Source organism: Lepeophtheirus salmonis, chromosome 6, assembly GCF_016086655.4.
Source record: "Lepeophtheirus salmonis chromosome 6, UVic_Lsal_1.4, whole genome shotgun sequence".
In the NCBI taxonomy this organism is placed as follows: Eukaryota; Metazoa; Arthropoda; class Copepoda; order Siphonostomatoida; family Caligidae; genus Lepeophtheirus; species Lepeophtheirus salmonis.
This window is the reverse complement of record NC_052136.2, coordinates 21,487,350-21,503,567: the sequence shown is the minus strand read 5'-3', so window position 1 is coordinate 21,503,567 and position 16,218 is coordinate 21,487,350. Positions and strand designations below refer to the sequence as shown.

The 16,218-nt window shown below is 32.1% G+C and overlaps 1 protein-coding gene across 1 annotated transcript; it reads left to right on the top strand.

Moving 5' to 3' along the window:
* The first annotated feature begins 425 nt into the window (after window positions 1–425).
* On the top strand, window positions 426–6,154 carry Abd-B (Abdominal B). Its single transcript, XM_040715239.2, has 2 exons — window positions 426–1,783; window positions 4,462–6,154. The coding sequence occupies exons 1-2, from the start codon at window positions 913–915 to the stop codon at window positions 4,917–4,919; spliced, it is 1,329 nt and encodes a 442-aa protein (XP_040571173.1). The 5' UTR covers window positions 426–912; the 3' UTR covers window positions 4,920–6,154.
* The last annotated feature ends 10,064 nt before the right edge of the window (window positions 6,155–16,218 follow it).

The window sequence follows — 16,218 nt, the reverse complement described above, 5'->3', positions numbered from 1 at the left end:
TCATCTAGAGGATCTTCATTATTAAGAAAAGTCTTGCTTTTTTTTATTAGAATAACTTAATAAGAGGGAGAAAATATTAATAATAAATATTAATGATAATAAAAATTTGTGAAATTTTTTTTTTTCAACCCTCTTCAATTTATTTATTTATTATTATTTTTAAAGAAAAAGCACGCCTTAAAGTCGCTTACACGCAAAAAGGAATGGATTTTTATTTATGTATAGTAGTAATATGTATTTTTCCTTTTTTTTAAAAGAAAAGAAGAATACAATATGTGTAATGCAAGCCCGAATATCAATTTCCATATAGTAAATATAATTTTGCTGAGACTCAAGGCGTGCGCGCGAGTTTTGAAACAACTTTTTAAAAGCGTCAAACCCGTCAAAATATTCTTCGGCCTCAGTTTCTCAGTCGCTCGCCTGTAAGAAGAAGTAGTTGTATATTTATTATATAGTATTATTAGTAGTAGACAGTAGAAGAAGAAGAAGAATTAGAAGAGGAAGAAGAAGAACCGACGACTCTCTGGAAGAATAATAATAAAAAAAAACAAAAAAAAAATATAATATCATAATCAAACTTGGATTATTAAACAGTTCTTATCTGACATGTGATTACCATGGACTTGACTTTAGACTCATAGTAGCTAAGGGATGATGTCATACCTATAGACACTTCATCTCCCATTCATCAAGTCATTGTTATTACTCTTATTATTATCGAGTCGCCAAATAACTCAGAAAGAAAGTGTTTTTTTTTACGTGTTTGTTACTTCTTGCCTTTTCTTTGTAAGCAAAAGGTTTATTTTGCGACAGATTGAGAGAGTAAGATTCAAGATTGAATTGTCCTGGTGACTGAAGTCCTACTCTTCTCATCATCAAGGTCCCCCATCCTCTCGTCTCTCCCTGCTAAATATGAACGGTGGACTCTATGTGGAATCAGCTTCGAGTCCTACAAAATCTAATAATAACAATAATACCGGTTCGTCCTTAGAACTAAGTCCAATCAGTCCCGGAACTATTTCCAAAAGGCTTTCTTGGCCAGTCTACGGAAGCAGCGATAACAGTCCCTTCCTTCTCTCGGAAGTATTGTCCTCTCAGCATCCCTCTTATCTAATCAACCATCACCATAATCCATCCCATCAAAGTGAACATCACCACTTACACGTGAATCATCAGCAACACAGCTCACTTCATCACCCTTATAACACGCCGCCACCCTCCAGTGGTAGCAGCTCCAACAACACTCCGAACGTCTCCGTGAGCACGACGGCTCAGAGTGGTATTGGTAGCAGCAGTAGCAGTTCGAGTAGCATGTCGGCCTATCCTAGTCATTATCCCGGAGCCCTATCTGCAGCGGCAGCTGCAGTTGAGAGTCGACGCCCTCTAGGCTCATCTCCTCCAAGTGGAGCATCCGGTATTCCAGCCCCACCCCCTCCCCCAGTTCCAACTTCAGACACAAAACCCCTTTTCTGGCAATCTGAATATAATGGCAAATACGGAGCTGCTCCAACAGGGGGTTCCACAACCCCTGCAGGATCTGGTTCATCCAATACGAATGGTTCAGCCTCTATTCCACAACCCTCTCCCACGGGACCTGATGGAACTTCTGTAACACCTTCAGGGTTTTCTTCATCATCACAAGCATGGAATTACCACACAACGCCAGGGTATGGGGCCATTGATCCAGAGTCGCGGAGAGATGTAGCACCTTCGTCCTTACATGCGGATTATAGCAGATTTAATTATCCACCGGATACGGGACTATACACGCATCCACCCACGGGTAAGGAATATGTCCACCCTTCATTCTTAATTTCTCTCTCATTGATAAGTATAAGTATTGCTAGGGATCGGTAGTACAGAGTACGACCCTACGCCCCTTCTTCTTCTTTTCTTTTCCTTACTCAACCATCACCATTATTATATCATTCTTCTCCTCACGCAGCATAAAAGCTGAGTCATAACGATGTCTCACAATATATATATATAGATTTTATATAGATTTCCAACCCCTTTTTCTCTGTTTGACAATCAAACATTTCCATTTTTTGAATACATTCATTCTCAATATTATAGTAAAATCTTGATTTCAACCCCTAGAAATGTTTATTGAAAAATAGTACTGGCTTGATTTTCAAAAAAAAATAAAAAAAAATGGTAAAGAGCATGTCTTCTTCTTCTCTCCTCTTTCCCGGTTAATTTCTCTTTCCTTCTTCTTTTTATGATTTTTAATGGCTGTAATAAGTCAGGAAGTACACGAGAAAATCTATCATAAAAAAAAAAAAAAAAAAAAAAAAACGAAAGGAAAATATACATTATGATAAAATGTTGTAATAATATTTCTCATCATAAAACCAACCAGCCTTTAACTGGTTTTCGGTTCTGTGCATTGATTTTTCCTTTTTTTTTGTATTCCTTTAAATGACTTTATTAAAAACAAAAACAATAGAGGAAAAGCAGTATTATATATAAGGCAATTGTTCTTTTTCTTTATACCAACAGGTACAAAAAAGGGCTTCTATATATGTAAATATATATTTTAAGTTACTTTGAATAAAATAAAAATAAAAGGGATTTTTTTCTCCAAGTCAAACTCAAAGCCTTGATGTTGTAGTATGTATTTCTTGCTCTTATCAGGCATGGAAATCTATTTTTTCCTGGCAGTGAGCCAAGAAATGCATTCACAACCTAAAATATATAATATTGTCGCCCATTTTTTTATTTTTTTTGGTGGGATCAACCACCCCGTTCAGAGAGTACAACGACATAGTGTGTGTGTGTGTGTCAACCCGGGTGGGTATTCATTATAACATATTACATAGATCCTAGCAGCAACTAGGAGCAGACGACTCCTGCTTGCGTCTCTTGTTGTTGTTTTTGTACGTCTTATTATGTATATATATACAAAGGTCCAGGGCAAACTAAAAAAAGTTCGTTTTTTTTCCTCTATTCTATTTCAAAAAACTACAAGCGAGAGAGGTTGCTTGCTTCATCGCTTCATGGCTTCGTGTGTTCTCCAATGAAGGAAGGAACATAGCAGCTGTCATGTACATTGATGTTAATATATGTACACACACTAAAGCATAATAAGATATATGTAGGCATTTGAATAGTTGATACAAAAGCAACGTGAGCTAAAACACCAATTCTTATCAAAATATGAGTTCTGGTATTGTTAGTATCATTACTTAAATGAGAAGTATTATGGAACTAATATTCTCTCTCTCCCCCCCCCCTTTTATTTACAAGAAATGGCATAAAGAAGGTAAAAAAAAAACTATTATGTAAATTTTGAAAGGCTCCCTCGAGACCTTCATTCTCCTCCTCATGACTCTAAGGTCTCATATGAATATATATTTTTTGAATGAGAGACGCAGAAACAAGGTGGATATTAGAAAAATAAATTTATCAAATTGTGAAACATACTTATTTCTTATGGACCTTTCATTTATAAAATTATTAGTGTTAGATTCGAGTAAGTCTCGAACTCGGGGGGAAACTCGACTTGACTTGTAAAGTTGAGGAGTTCATCAAAATGTCCTACTCCAATTCACTCAAAATATTATTCTTAGGGGGAATGCAATTTGAATTAAGTCAAAACTTCCTAGTGCTCTTTCGTAGAGTCAGACTCAAAAGTACAGTATAAACTACTTTCTTATTGAAAGAAGTGTTGATATTGTACATACTAAAAAAAACAATAAAAAAACCACCCTTATATATGTAATATGTTTCGAAAATTAATTTCGGCTCGAATACGAGTATTGAAACTCGTTCCAAGAACGAATATTTTCTATGTTTTGGTCAAAAGTGATTTTTTCCGTGTTGACCTATTTCAACTGATTTTTCTCACTTTTCCATAAAAAAGTCATTTTTTATTGATTGCGGATCAAGCCCTATTTTAGAATTAAAAAACCCAAATTCCACTACGAGACTCTGTCTAGAGCCAAGTTGGAAATAAGTAATATTTAAAATTATAAGGGGCTCAGATCTACGAAGTCCAAACAGAAACCTAACACACATATACGTGTTTATGACTCCTCCCGGTGAAGGTGGCTCGGGAAGTTATTGTTATAATGAGAAGGTTTCATGGTATAGTGGTTGTAAGAGTCGTGTTGTGGTATGTTGTTAGTGGGAGTTAGAAAGCCGTTGTATGTATTGGTATAATGACTCCTTAAAACGGGTAATGCCATTTCCCCTTTTTCTCTTGTAGAAGTTTTTTTTTATTTTTCATATATGTATACATAATAATATTATTATGATTATCCCATTATGGTTGTATAATGATGAGGAAGGTAAATAGAGAAAGAGAGGAGTTAAAGAAGTGGGTTTCATCTTAATATGTAAATTTCTTTTTCAAGGAAACAAAAAGGATGAAACCATCATTTTTCCTTTTTTTTTTCCTTTCGTTCTTTTTAAAATTTATATCCTATTATAGATAACTCTTTTTTTCCTTTCCTCCAGGCTTTTTCTTCCCCCCAGCTGGAATAGGAACCCCCTTGGAACATTGGACAGGACACGTAAGTGTCCGAAAAAAGCGCAAACCCTACTCCAAATACCAAACCCTGGAATTGGAAAAGGAGTTTCTCTTCAATGCCTACGTATCCAAACAAAAGAGATGGGAACTGGCGCGGAATTTGAATTTAACAGAGAGGCAAATCAAGATTTGGTTTCAAAACCGGCGAATGAAGAGCAAGAAAAACAACCAAAGACAACAAAACAATTCAAGCTCAAACAGCTCTAATAGTAACAACAATAATAACAACAGCAGTAGTAGCTCAGTAGATCAGGTTCATCATGGCCACCATGCCGGACTACCACCACCTCCACCCCCATTACACCACGGGGGCGGGAATAATGGACATCATCCCTCACACCCTTCACACCACCCACATCACCATCACAACCTACTTCACAAATGACATCAGATGCTCCCTCCACCCCCATTGTCGGTATTAGAAGGTGGAGGGAGCCCCGGGGCGCCCAGGGCCCCGCATCATCATCACCCACACGCTCATCTTCCACCTTTGCCGAACCAGAGCAATACGGCTTTGATGTATACTTGAAAAGGGATTGTACTTATTCACGAGGAGTCTTCAATCTTTTTTTGCATTGAGGAGAACATTGATTGATTGATCCGTCGTCAGCATTCCTCTTTTACGGAGGAGGAAGCGAGAACGATCCAATATGATGATCCTCTTGAATCAATCCAAGTGTTGAAAAATGAACCCTTTTCGCTATTTACACTTAAAAACATCCATTTGTTTGTTATTTCTGTTTGATTTTCTGGTTTTTGATTGTTTTTTTTTTGGTCACTTTTTCCCTCTCTGATTTATTATGCGTTTGATGTAAGATAAGATTTTCATTACAAATATTATAATTACTTTTTGGATGAATCCCTATGATTCTCCATACTTTTAATATGCGATGACCTACCATGTATATATTTATATACATTGGTACCAATTCGCCTAAACCGTGATTTTTTGAGTTTTTCATTTATTAATATAAAACATAAAATACCCATTTCTTTATTATTAATATTTTTTAAAGTATTCTAATATTATATTATATTATAACATAAAAATATATTTTTTTGTCATATAGCCCCTCCACCCCTGCAAAACATAGTTTTTGGACGACGAATAGAAAGGTTTTTTTACAGACACAACATAACATATTATTAATGAGAGCTTGCTCGACAATTCAATCTTTTAATATAATTCTTTTGTTGCTCAAAATAACATTTGATATAAGTCAGGCCCTGCTTTGAAGAATTTACATGCCTCTGCATTGAAGTAGTGGGCCCTTGTAGTGTAACAGATGAATCCCTTTTTTTGTTTGTTAGTTGTATATTTACTACAAAATAATAATCACATGTATTCCCAAGCAAGAACAATGTTCTCTCTCTATCAATTTATAATAATACCTTCAAAATGGGGGCTGCAAAAATACGTAATTTTTAATTGAGTGGATTGGTTATTATTAATTAATTATTATTATTATTATTATACTACAGGAACAATATGAATATATTTTTTTTGGTTTTTAGTATAAATTTGTTTTTATTCTATATTTACCCATAGTTATTTAGCTCAATTTGATGATAATAACATTACAAATTATACATTATTATAAATATAAAAATATTACACAATATATGGTTTCTCCCAATCTATCATTTGGTTTTTTTAAGTCGTCTGTCCAAAATTGATGTATCCATCTTCCAAACAACACCCGATTCGGAATTCATATTTCTACATACTATAGATCTTTTTTTATATTCATAATAATAATATACCTTTTACAAATTAATTATTTTAACTTTTTTTTTGTAAAAAAATAAAAATCAACCAACATTCGATCCTGTTGTTATATTTGTATTCATATATAAACATTTTAAGTTGGATCATGATTGTGTTGTTTTATGACATCATCATGCATCAAGTTTTTAGTAAATATTATATTATGTTATATATGTAGAAAGTACAAATATAATATTATTAATAAAATTGAAAATTAGTTTTACTGTTGGCTATTTAACTGAATTGAATTATGATTTCAACTATCTATATAATTATAATATGAATAGGCTTTAAACTTTTTGTGTTGGTACTCGGTCAAATACCGATTCTTATTTCAATTCGGTCTTAACTGATTTTTCTTCACGGATTTGTAGACTGGGGCCTCAAACTGTGTATCAAAATTTAATTGCATTCTAATCAAGGATAAATGATTTTTTTAGTCTCACTCTATGGAGTGATTTTCTCTTCTCCACAGACCAGTTATGTGAATTGCATACATAGATAACACTTTAAATTTCATATGACGTCATTGTTCTAGGGTTCCTTTTCTCCCGAAATTTTAGAATATAAGATCACCATAATTGTACCGGTTTTCGTAATACGAAAATACACAACATTTATTGGCTTTAGATTAAACATTATACTACATTTTTGGCTTGTTTCGCGGCCTTTATGGCTCTAATTTTTGTGTCGGTCCTTATTTACGAATGAAAACTACAGTTCCATCTAGTTCCGTCTGAATCCGGTCCAGATCAATTTCTTCTTATCAATCCTAAAACTTATAAAGTTCGGTACTTTATGACGTAACTCAACTTTTGGTTTGTTAATCACTTCTAGTAATGACAACCCGAAAGAGCGAGGGTTTAAAGGACCGTTCCTAAGAGCTAATAGGACTGATCCTAAGAAAAGACTAGACTCTACCAAATAAATTTATTAGGACTGACACAGCACTAGTAGCTTCTATTGTGGTTAGAAATAGGGTATTTTGAACTGTTTTGATTGATGATGCGTGAGAAATACAATTTTTGGCGTGAGAGCATAAGACTGATTGAAAATGTGGGAGACTTGAGAGTTTACTCTGTTGATGATCTTGAACAAACTTAATTCAAGAAGCGAATTAGTTCAATCTGAAAAAAACTACATGGGTCTTAAGAAGACTTTCAAAATGAAACCCAACATTTCTAACTTTATAAAATGTTAAATGGACCAATAAGCGCATTATATTCAAATACAATTCTTACATTATATTTAAACCCTATAATTAGTAAGGTATTTCCAGTGGAAGAACCAACCTACCAAGGTACAGGGTGTTGCTAATTAGATCTTCTCCAAAATTTTGTTGTGATGTATGATATGGAGGGTTGACATACTTATATTGTTACAAATGTATAAAGACTATCCGGTAGGGCTGTGAACAATATGAAATTTTCTCCACCCTTAAGTTGGATCGACTTTTGTGCCACCCCTTTCTGGCAAGTCAAACCTAACATTATGCCAATTAACGAAGAAGGAAAGAAGAAATAAAATAATAATAAGGGAAGAAGAAGTGAAATTGAGACACCACGACTGATGAAGACTCTCTAAGCTAAAAATGTCTTACTTTAGTTTGTTTTTTAATAGGCACAGTAGTTGTACATAGGATATGCGACATAAACAACACGAGTTTTTATTGCTCAGAGGCGAGACAGACTAAAAAAAAAGAGATACATTAATCATGTTAAAAGCTATTTAAAGCAGGCTCTAATCGCAATGTTTGAAGAAGGTACTCACACATATAATATGCAACATGTTAAGTAATGTTAAGGAATACTTAAATTAATTATTATATTTAGGGTGACCATATCTTGATTTTCATAAAATAATACTTTGAGTTAGGGGAGTTTTAGGATAAATTAATATTAAGAAATTTTTATTATGTTTTGAAAAAATAACACGTAATAATGATATAAAATTTAATACAACATGTTTTCCTCCTCGGTAGTGCTGAAAACGCATTGTTGATGTAAGCTATTTTGGGACCCTGAACAACAAAATTTGATAACAATAAAAATCCTTATTTATATTAATACTAAGGAAAGAACTGAGCTATTGGATGTGAAAATGAGATCAACAAATAAAAATATTTGAACTTTACAGTCTATCAAAAATATTAAACTCTAATGCCTAGTTTTATTGTAAATCAAACTCTAATATTTATATAAAATATGTTATTACCTCAATATAAATTCGTATTTTCGAATTCTCTAATTATCCTACTTTTACTGTCAATGGGTCAAAAAAAAAAAATGTTCTTCATTTCTAGCCATTTTTAGAACATAATCAAGATTTATTGGAAATGTATTCTATTAAAAATATCAACCATTAGCCCCGAGATGGCGTCACCTTCTACCTTCACTCTCCTGTAACTGAGAAGGGTTGACCCCCCCCCCATCCCATATTATATACATATATCTATATCCACATTTCAAAGTTTTACGAATTACTCTTAAAGTGTAATATTTAATTTAATTAGTCTAATGATATTAAATTTTCGGAACAGATGTCGATTTTTAATGGGAAAAAACCTACCAAGGATGGAGGGTGATTCCAGAGACTATACTATTGATATAGGCGAATACAAACTGTTTCATGAGGAAGCCCAACGGATTGATAGCCATGTTTTGAAATATTTGGTGTGTGTGTGTTTAGTATAATTTTATGATCCTGAAATAAAATATTACAAAAATTAGATTTTTGATTTGTATATTTGTAGGTATATCTACATATTTGATATGAAACAAACAACACTCACCAATTATTTTAATCTAAATGTTAAATTTAAATTTACTTAAATGTTTCTTTTCTATTATTTTCTTTATTGCCATTGTTGCAAAGGTTTTATTCAGCCAGTATTTTGAGACATCCTATAATCTTTTTACTCACAAATACAAAATTGTAAATTTATTGCTGTGTAGAGTAATACACTTTTTTTTTGTTTTATTAGTGCCCAGTGTCTTTAAGTTTATTCAAGTTTTTAGTTCTAGGACAATTCATCATCAGATTATTTTCAAAAACCATGAAAAATATGATATTTAAAAGTAATGTCACATGTCTTAAATTATGTTGATCATCAGGTTCAACGATATTTATTAGGGGGAGAAAGGACAAAAATTGGTACTCTTACTTTTAGAGTTCTAATGGTTAAGTAATTCAAGGACTTTGATATGGTTATTTTAAAAAATGTAAGTTTTTAAACGAAAATATTAATAAAAATCGACAATTTGAGCGATATATATCAACCAATTTCATTAACTCCCCGATTGACAAATTGTATAATGTCTAAACATTTTTAATTTCACTTTCATCCGAAATAAAATTCTCTGAAATGGAATATTGAAACAAAAGAAACGATTACACCAATAATTGTAGTTATCAAATATTTCATTGCCAATGTGGATATTTCAAAAAAAAAAAAAAAAATACAATGAACCTGCTTTAAGACAGGCTATTTCAAAAGTATCCTTGATTTGAAAGACACAATGATATATTTCTTGGGATAATAAAACCATAAATGAAAATCATTAAGTTATCCAGAAGTATTAAATTTTTTTTACTAGCTGCATTATTTACATCTTCACGTGTTTCAAGAAAAAAAGAAGACATATTCGGTCATTATATGTAATTTAGTGAATTTATGTAATCTCATTTTAAATTACTCTGTCACAACCTCTTAAGTGGAAGAAGACTAAACCTTTGTTTTGGATCTTAGCATATTAGCTTTACAGAAACTGCTTTATTAAGTATTATTATCCTCTGTGTATATAGATTGAGAACCAATAGTTTTACATAAATATAACTTACATTACACTACAAAAATAACATTAATGATATTATTTTTTTCATTTTTTTTGTGAGAATTCTCTAATCTGATGCAATATAGCCTTAGAAACCGATGCCCGACAAAGGTTACATTCAAGTTGGAAATCAATTGTCCCTTATAAGAAATAGATTAATTCGTACTCAAATATCGAGTTTTTCTTACATTGCCTTTTTTTATTTTATCAAAATTACCGTTCTTACCGTTTTTCTATTCTTTTTTTCTGCTTGGACATTCTTGGGTACAGTCTTATATTGATTTAAAAAATCATGTAACAACAGTACCGATGTGTGATGGAAGCACGAACTGTATTTGGTTTTTAAAAGTCACGAAAGTAGGGTCAGAATTTGAAGTATTGTTCCAGCTGAGAGGGAAATATATTTTTCCATTTTGCAACATATTTGTAAATATGTCGAGTAATGAGGCAGTCGAGTTCCAGGGTTCTACTGTATGTATACAGAATTTGAGCGTTTCATTTATCAGTAACAAAAGCCCTTTGCCACTTTTGCAAAATATAATATTGATTCTAGTAGTATTATTCTCACAAATTTTACTTTCTTAGCAAAAATAATATTTTGGGGGTAGGAAAATTGAATGAAATGATTTTTTTTTTAAATTTTAGGAATATAAATTAGATAATGTAACAATGAAATAGGGAAAAAGTTGGTGCATATTATTTATAAAGGATCACAATGTCAAGGGTAGTAGGTCACTAGATGTCTTTTTTGTTTGGATTTTGGAAAGAATACTCTATCTAATATATACATACAACACAAACCTTGTTAATAAGTAAATAAAGAGATGAATAGTTTATATAAACATTGATAAAAATGATCCATTTGCCATAAGTGCAAAGATGACACGGCCTCTCCCATATAAAGATTGCTCATCAAGTGATAAAAAAGTGTATACTTGTTGTAAAAATGAATTGAATAAAAGTATTTAAAGAAATCAGTAAATCATTGTCAGAAAACACCTATAGAAAAAGTTTGACAACTACAAATGTGTAACTCATCAACACAAAAGTAATTTTGAAAGATTTGTCTCAAAATTGAGTATGAACTATATTTGTGTCTTTCATCTAATTATCTAATATTTTTATTATTGAACTACCCTACGAAATTATTCGTAGGTGCTGCGAATTGTACAAAAATATCTTAAAAATTATAAATAAGTTATAGAAGACAAATAAAATGGCTTATATTTGAAAAGCCATATCGGAACTAAGCAAAGTTTTATACATTTAATCAGGGACATCCCCATGATCATATTTTTTTTGGGGGAGGGGGCTTGGTTTTTGGAAAAAAAGTTGAAAAATTAATTTTTTTTGAATTTTTCTTTATTTTTCCGAAGTATTAACAAAAAAATATATTTTTGTTAAAAATTTCAAAATCCAGAGCTTTTCTCCAAAAAAGAAATATTTTGGAAAAAAAAAATCAAAAATTGATCACAAAAAATTAAATTGTTCGTAAAAAAAAGTTCAAAATCCCCAGTTACAGTTTTGGAAAAAAGTTTCAAAAATTAAATTACAAATATTAAATTTTTTGGAAAAAATTTCAAAAATCCATAGCTATTCACAGAAAATTAAACTTTTTGAGATATTAAATTTATATTGTAAATAATCAAATAATAAATTGGGGATTTCTTCTTTTCTGAATTATTGCTCAAGATTGATTTTGGATTGACACACCAGTCAAAATGTAAATTATTTTTAATAAAACACAATTGTTGATTGCTTATTCATATAAATGTTTTAACTTGTTTTTCTTGATGAAATATAAATGTTTTGTGGCTGTAGATCAAAAGTCAAAACACAATACAGACAGATTTTAGCTTTGAGGACCGTTTAGATTGTGTGCAGACACTTTGCACAAAAATAATATAACGTAATCCACTTTAGAAAACGGACATTTTGCCGAATGATAATTAATTGCATAACATTACTCATCATTTTGCAATATTTGAAATCTTAAGTCTTCAACTTACCCTATTGAAAATGAAAAGTTCACAAAACCAAACATTCACATGCAAAAAAAAAAAGGAAAAAAAAGAGAGTAGCAAACATAATAATTAATGTCAATTGAAGATTTAGTAAACGTTTTTTTATGATAGGAACTGAGTGTAAAACAAGTCTTAAATCCATATTAATTATAGCCTATAAATCCTTTTCAATTAAACGAAAAAGAACCAACGAAGGTGTGGGAACAATATCTTCTGACATATTTTTGCATTCATCTTCAAGGACAATAAAATAAGATGGCAACCAGAGGGGGGAAGACCAGACTCGAGTAATTATTTATTGGACTCGAAAACATGTCGAATCGAAAGTGTATGGATAAACTCAACTCTTCCTCACATTTAGGTTCAAAGTCGTCTCGGAATAGCTTTAATTTTGGACGCTCCATAATTTACATATTTTTAGTGATAGACAACAGGATTTTTCCTTATTTTGACTCGTAGTTATAAAAGCAGTGTTACTCGATATATACCCCAAAAATCTTCCTAAGGTTTCTAAAATTGAACATGCTGAAGAACATGCTATTTTATAAATTGTATCATTCAAGCCATCGATTCTCAATTTTTGTATCAAATCTAAACTATAGTACAAACCCTTCCATCTAAAAAGCATCACTTTTTAGATGGCGCGTCTTTGTCCTTTTATTATAGTTCGATGATAAAACATGTAATTTATTGTAAACCATTGTCTAAAGAAACTCTGAATTAAAAATAAGCAAAGTAAACTATGAAATAAGAGCGTCATAACCAAAAAAATAAAGGACCATAGAGCTGCAATTCTAGATCTATCTTCACGCAGAAAATCACCATCAGAGATTTCTAAAGTGCTCTACTGTAACTGCTTTACTGTGCACCAAGCGATTTCAAGAGGCATACAAAAATCTTCCACAAGGTCCAGATCAAGGCTAAAGATACCAAAATAATTGATTGAGGCAGGAAAGACGCCATTGAAGGCAAAAGATGCAATCAATGTCAATGGCGTTCTTCGTGAATTACACACCACTATACACCACTGGGTGAAGCTAGACTTGAACATTAATACCTACAAGAGATCTTCTCGTCAAGGTTTGACGCCTTTGGATAGAGTAAACAAGCTTGAATGGCAAGACTCGCTGTCTCCCAGAGCCCCGACTGCCCTCTCCCTCTGTTTTTTTTAGGCACGTCAAGAAGAAGCTTTCAGGAGTCTGATACACAAGAAAGAACTAACTGAAGGCCACGCTCATCACAGCCAGAGCCAACCAAGAGCTGAGCTTCATAAAGAAATGAAGTGCAAAGCTCTGCATCATGCCGGAGCTGTTCATTAATGCAAAATGCGGCTATATTGATTGATAATGTAATTAAGGTGCCCCTTAAAACTAAATTAGAATTAAATTTTCCAAATTTGAGGATATTTTTGAAATAAACAAACTTATTTTTATTTTCAAGAAGTGTTGCATTTTACACAGAGGACCCTCTATGTAAATTTTAATTTATACTGTATATCTATACAGCACTGTAGAACCCGAGTCTAGACTCGTATTTGAGTTACTTTTTATAAAGTCTCTCCTTACTTGGACTCGAACCAAGCTCTACTGGCAAGAAATATCCTATATAGACATTAGAATATAATTTTTAATTACTATTTGAAAAGAGATGGGAAGATTTGCTCAAAAACTAATTTATATTGTACTAAAGAAACCCTTAATACTTTATCTGTTTTGACCAGTGGTTTTTAACCGGGAATGGGGTGGAAAGTAATCCCTAAAGTAAAATTTGGAATTTACTTGGAAAGGAGATGTTGGTTTCCATATACAACGCAATCTGTGTACAAATAAAAGATATATTTGCTAATCTGGGAGAATGAATTTCTTGAAAGATTCTGAATTAAGGTTGAGAACCACTAGTATAGATGATATACACATCATATTTGTTGACTTGGAATGAGTTCGAAGAAATCTGAGTACTCCATGAATATATTCAAGGACTTGAACTTGGATTTGTGAGCAAATATTTATGACGTCACTTGGACCTCCAGTACAAATACTTTTTTCAACCTCTGCCACATAGTAAAATTGCATTCTTTTAACATTTAACTTCAAAATCATACTTTAAAAATGTAATGACATTTTTTCTCGAGGTACCCCCAATGCATCAAAAAGTAATTAGGTTTTTTCCACCATTTTAATGTCTTTTCATAAAAGAGAATTCGTCATCATCAATGCTAAGAAAATATAGATAGAATGCATATTGTTAGGTAGGTAGGATATATGAACATCATTGAGATGGAATTACGTGGTCATTACTTGAACAAACATACTAACAATGACAAATCTTTATAGTGAGTGTGCCATTTCTGTTAGTTTGTAAGTAATATTTTGCAATATTATCCCATTAAAAATAAAAACTTCTGCAAAAAATTATTGTTTAAATCAAATAAAAAGTGACATAATATCAACAAATAAAACTTGTTTCATTCTAAAGTTGATAAGATTTTTTTATGACAAGGTTCGAGTACCTTGCGATCTCTCATATCCACCTTTTAAAAGGTATTTTTCTCAACAATATCATGTATGATATATGTCTATATTGTGTACAGGTTGTAACTTGTATAAGCAAGTTGTACAAGTTGCAACTTAAAAAGGAGTCGAAGCATTTTAAATGAAGAGTAACATAGATTTGGAATGATGAGAGGGTGATGCAATAACGGAGTACTTAATTTATGATCGATATGTGCGGTCTTTATTGAACAACCAACAGGATTTTCTCTTTATCTTGTTTTAATAGAAACAAATGCCAAATGAAAGCAGAAAAAAAACCCTCAATATTATCACATTTGGTGTCATTAATGGCCTCAACCCAAAACTTGGAAACAGGAACAAGTATTGATGACAGTCTCTTTTGGCAAATTTCAAAATTTTCCCCCGCACCCAGGACGTCATCTCGAATTTTTTGTTGCAGGAGGATTTATTGGTGTGTCACTCAACCGCACTCACACAAAGAAGTCCGTGGTGTTGACTTCCGGTGAGCTTGAAGGCCAAACACTGGGTACAACAAAGTCAAAAAACAAAAAATCTGACAAGCAGGTCAGTGTTTTCTTTGTAGTGTAACATGGATCAGAGTCTTGTTGCCAGTTCCTTCCTGACTTTCCACACAAAGGACCCCACCTTGTTTAAGAAGTTTTCAATCTCACAATTGTCTTGTCCGGCACGGAACACATCATTAACTCTTTACCTTTTCCACGATTGTCGAATAAATACTTTGTTGATCTATGGCATTTATTTACCAAAACAACAAACAACGTCTTACCTGTGCATGCATAGCTGTTGAAGACACACAAAGTTCGTTGTTAAACAACAGCCGCACGCCGTATTAATGATGTAATTTTTGACTTTCCTTTAATATTTACCATAAGTGGGGAAAAGTTTTAATACTGCAGTTTAAGTCCTTCCTCACAAATTTAAGTCAACTTTTTCAATATTTTCATCGAGTCCAGTTCAAGTCCTCAGAAAATAAAAGAAACTTGAAATAATACTTTACATTCAGAGAAAGGAATGAAATAACTTTGGAGTCGCGAGTCTTAGATTTTGAGTCCATGTTAAGTCTTGAGTCTTTGATTGTGGGATCAAGTTGAGTCGGAAGTTTTCAAAATATGGACTAAAGATCAAATACACACAGTTATATTATTCATAAATAAATACTAAATGTGCGATTTAATAGATCCAAATCAAAAGATAGCATCATTAAATTGTCGGTAAATAAAATGACCAATGTTGTAATTGAATAAAGCATTTTGAGATGCACAAATTTTAACTTGTACAATATGTTTGTACAAATTTAAACTTTTATAAAAATCACAACTTGCACACTACATATACAAGTATATTTTTGAAGGACTCCGGAAATGCTGGACACTAATCATATACATACATATACATATTTGGCACTACCTATAATATCAAACAGGCCATTCTCTACTCATTTCATCTCTCAAAAGTTATAAAAAAGTAATAAACTTTATTAAATCAATTGAAGAAAAATATGCAACAAAAATTGTTATTTTTTTAA

Bases quoted from the DNA above. Each gene is read 5' to 3' on its own strand.
- Abd-B (XM_040715239.2), top strand. From the start codon at position 913: ATGAACGGTGGACTCTATGTGGAATCAGCTTCGAGTCCTACAAAATCT. The intron at 1,784-4,461 runs GTAAGGAATATG...CCTTTCCTCCAG, and splicing joins ATACACGCATCCACCCACGG to GCTTTTTCTTCCCCCCAGCT.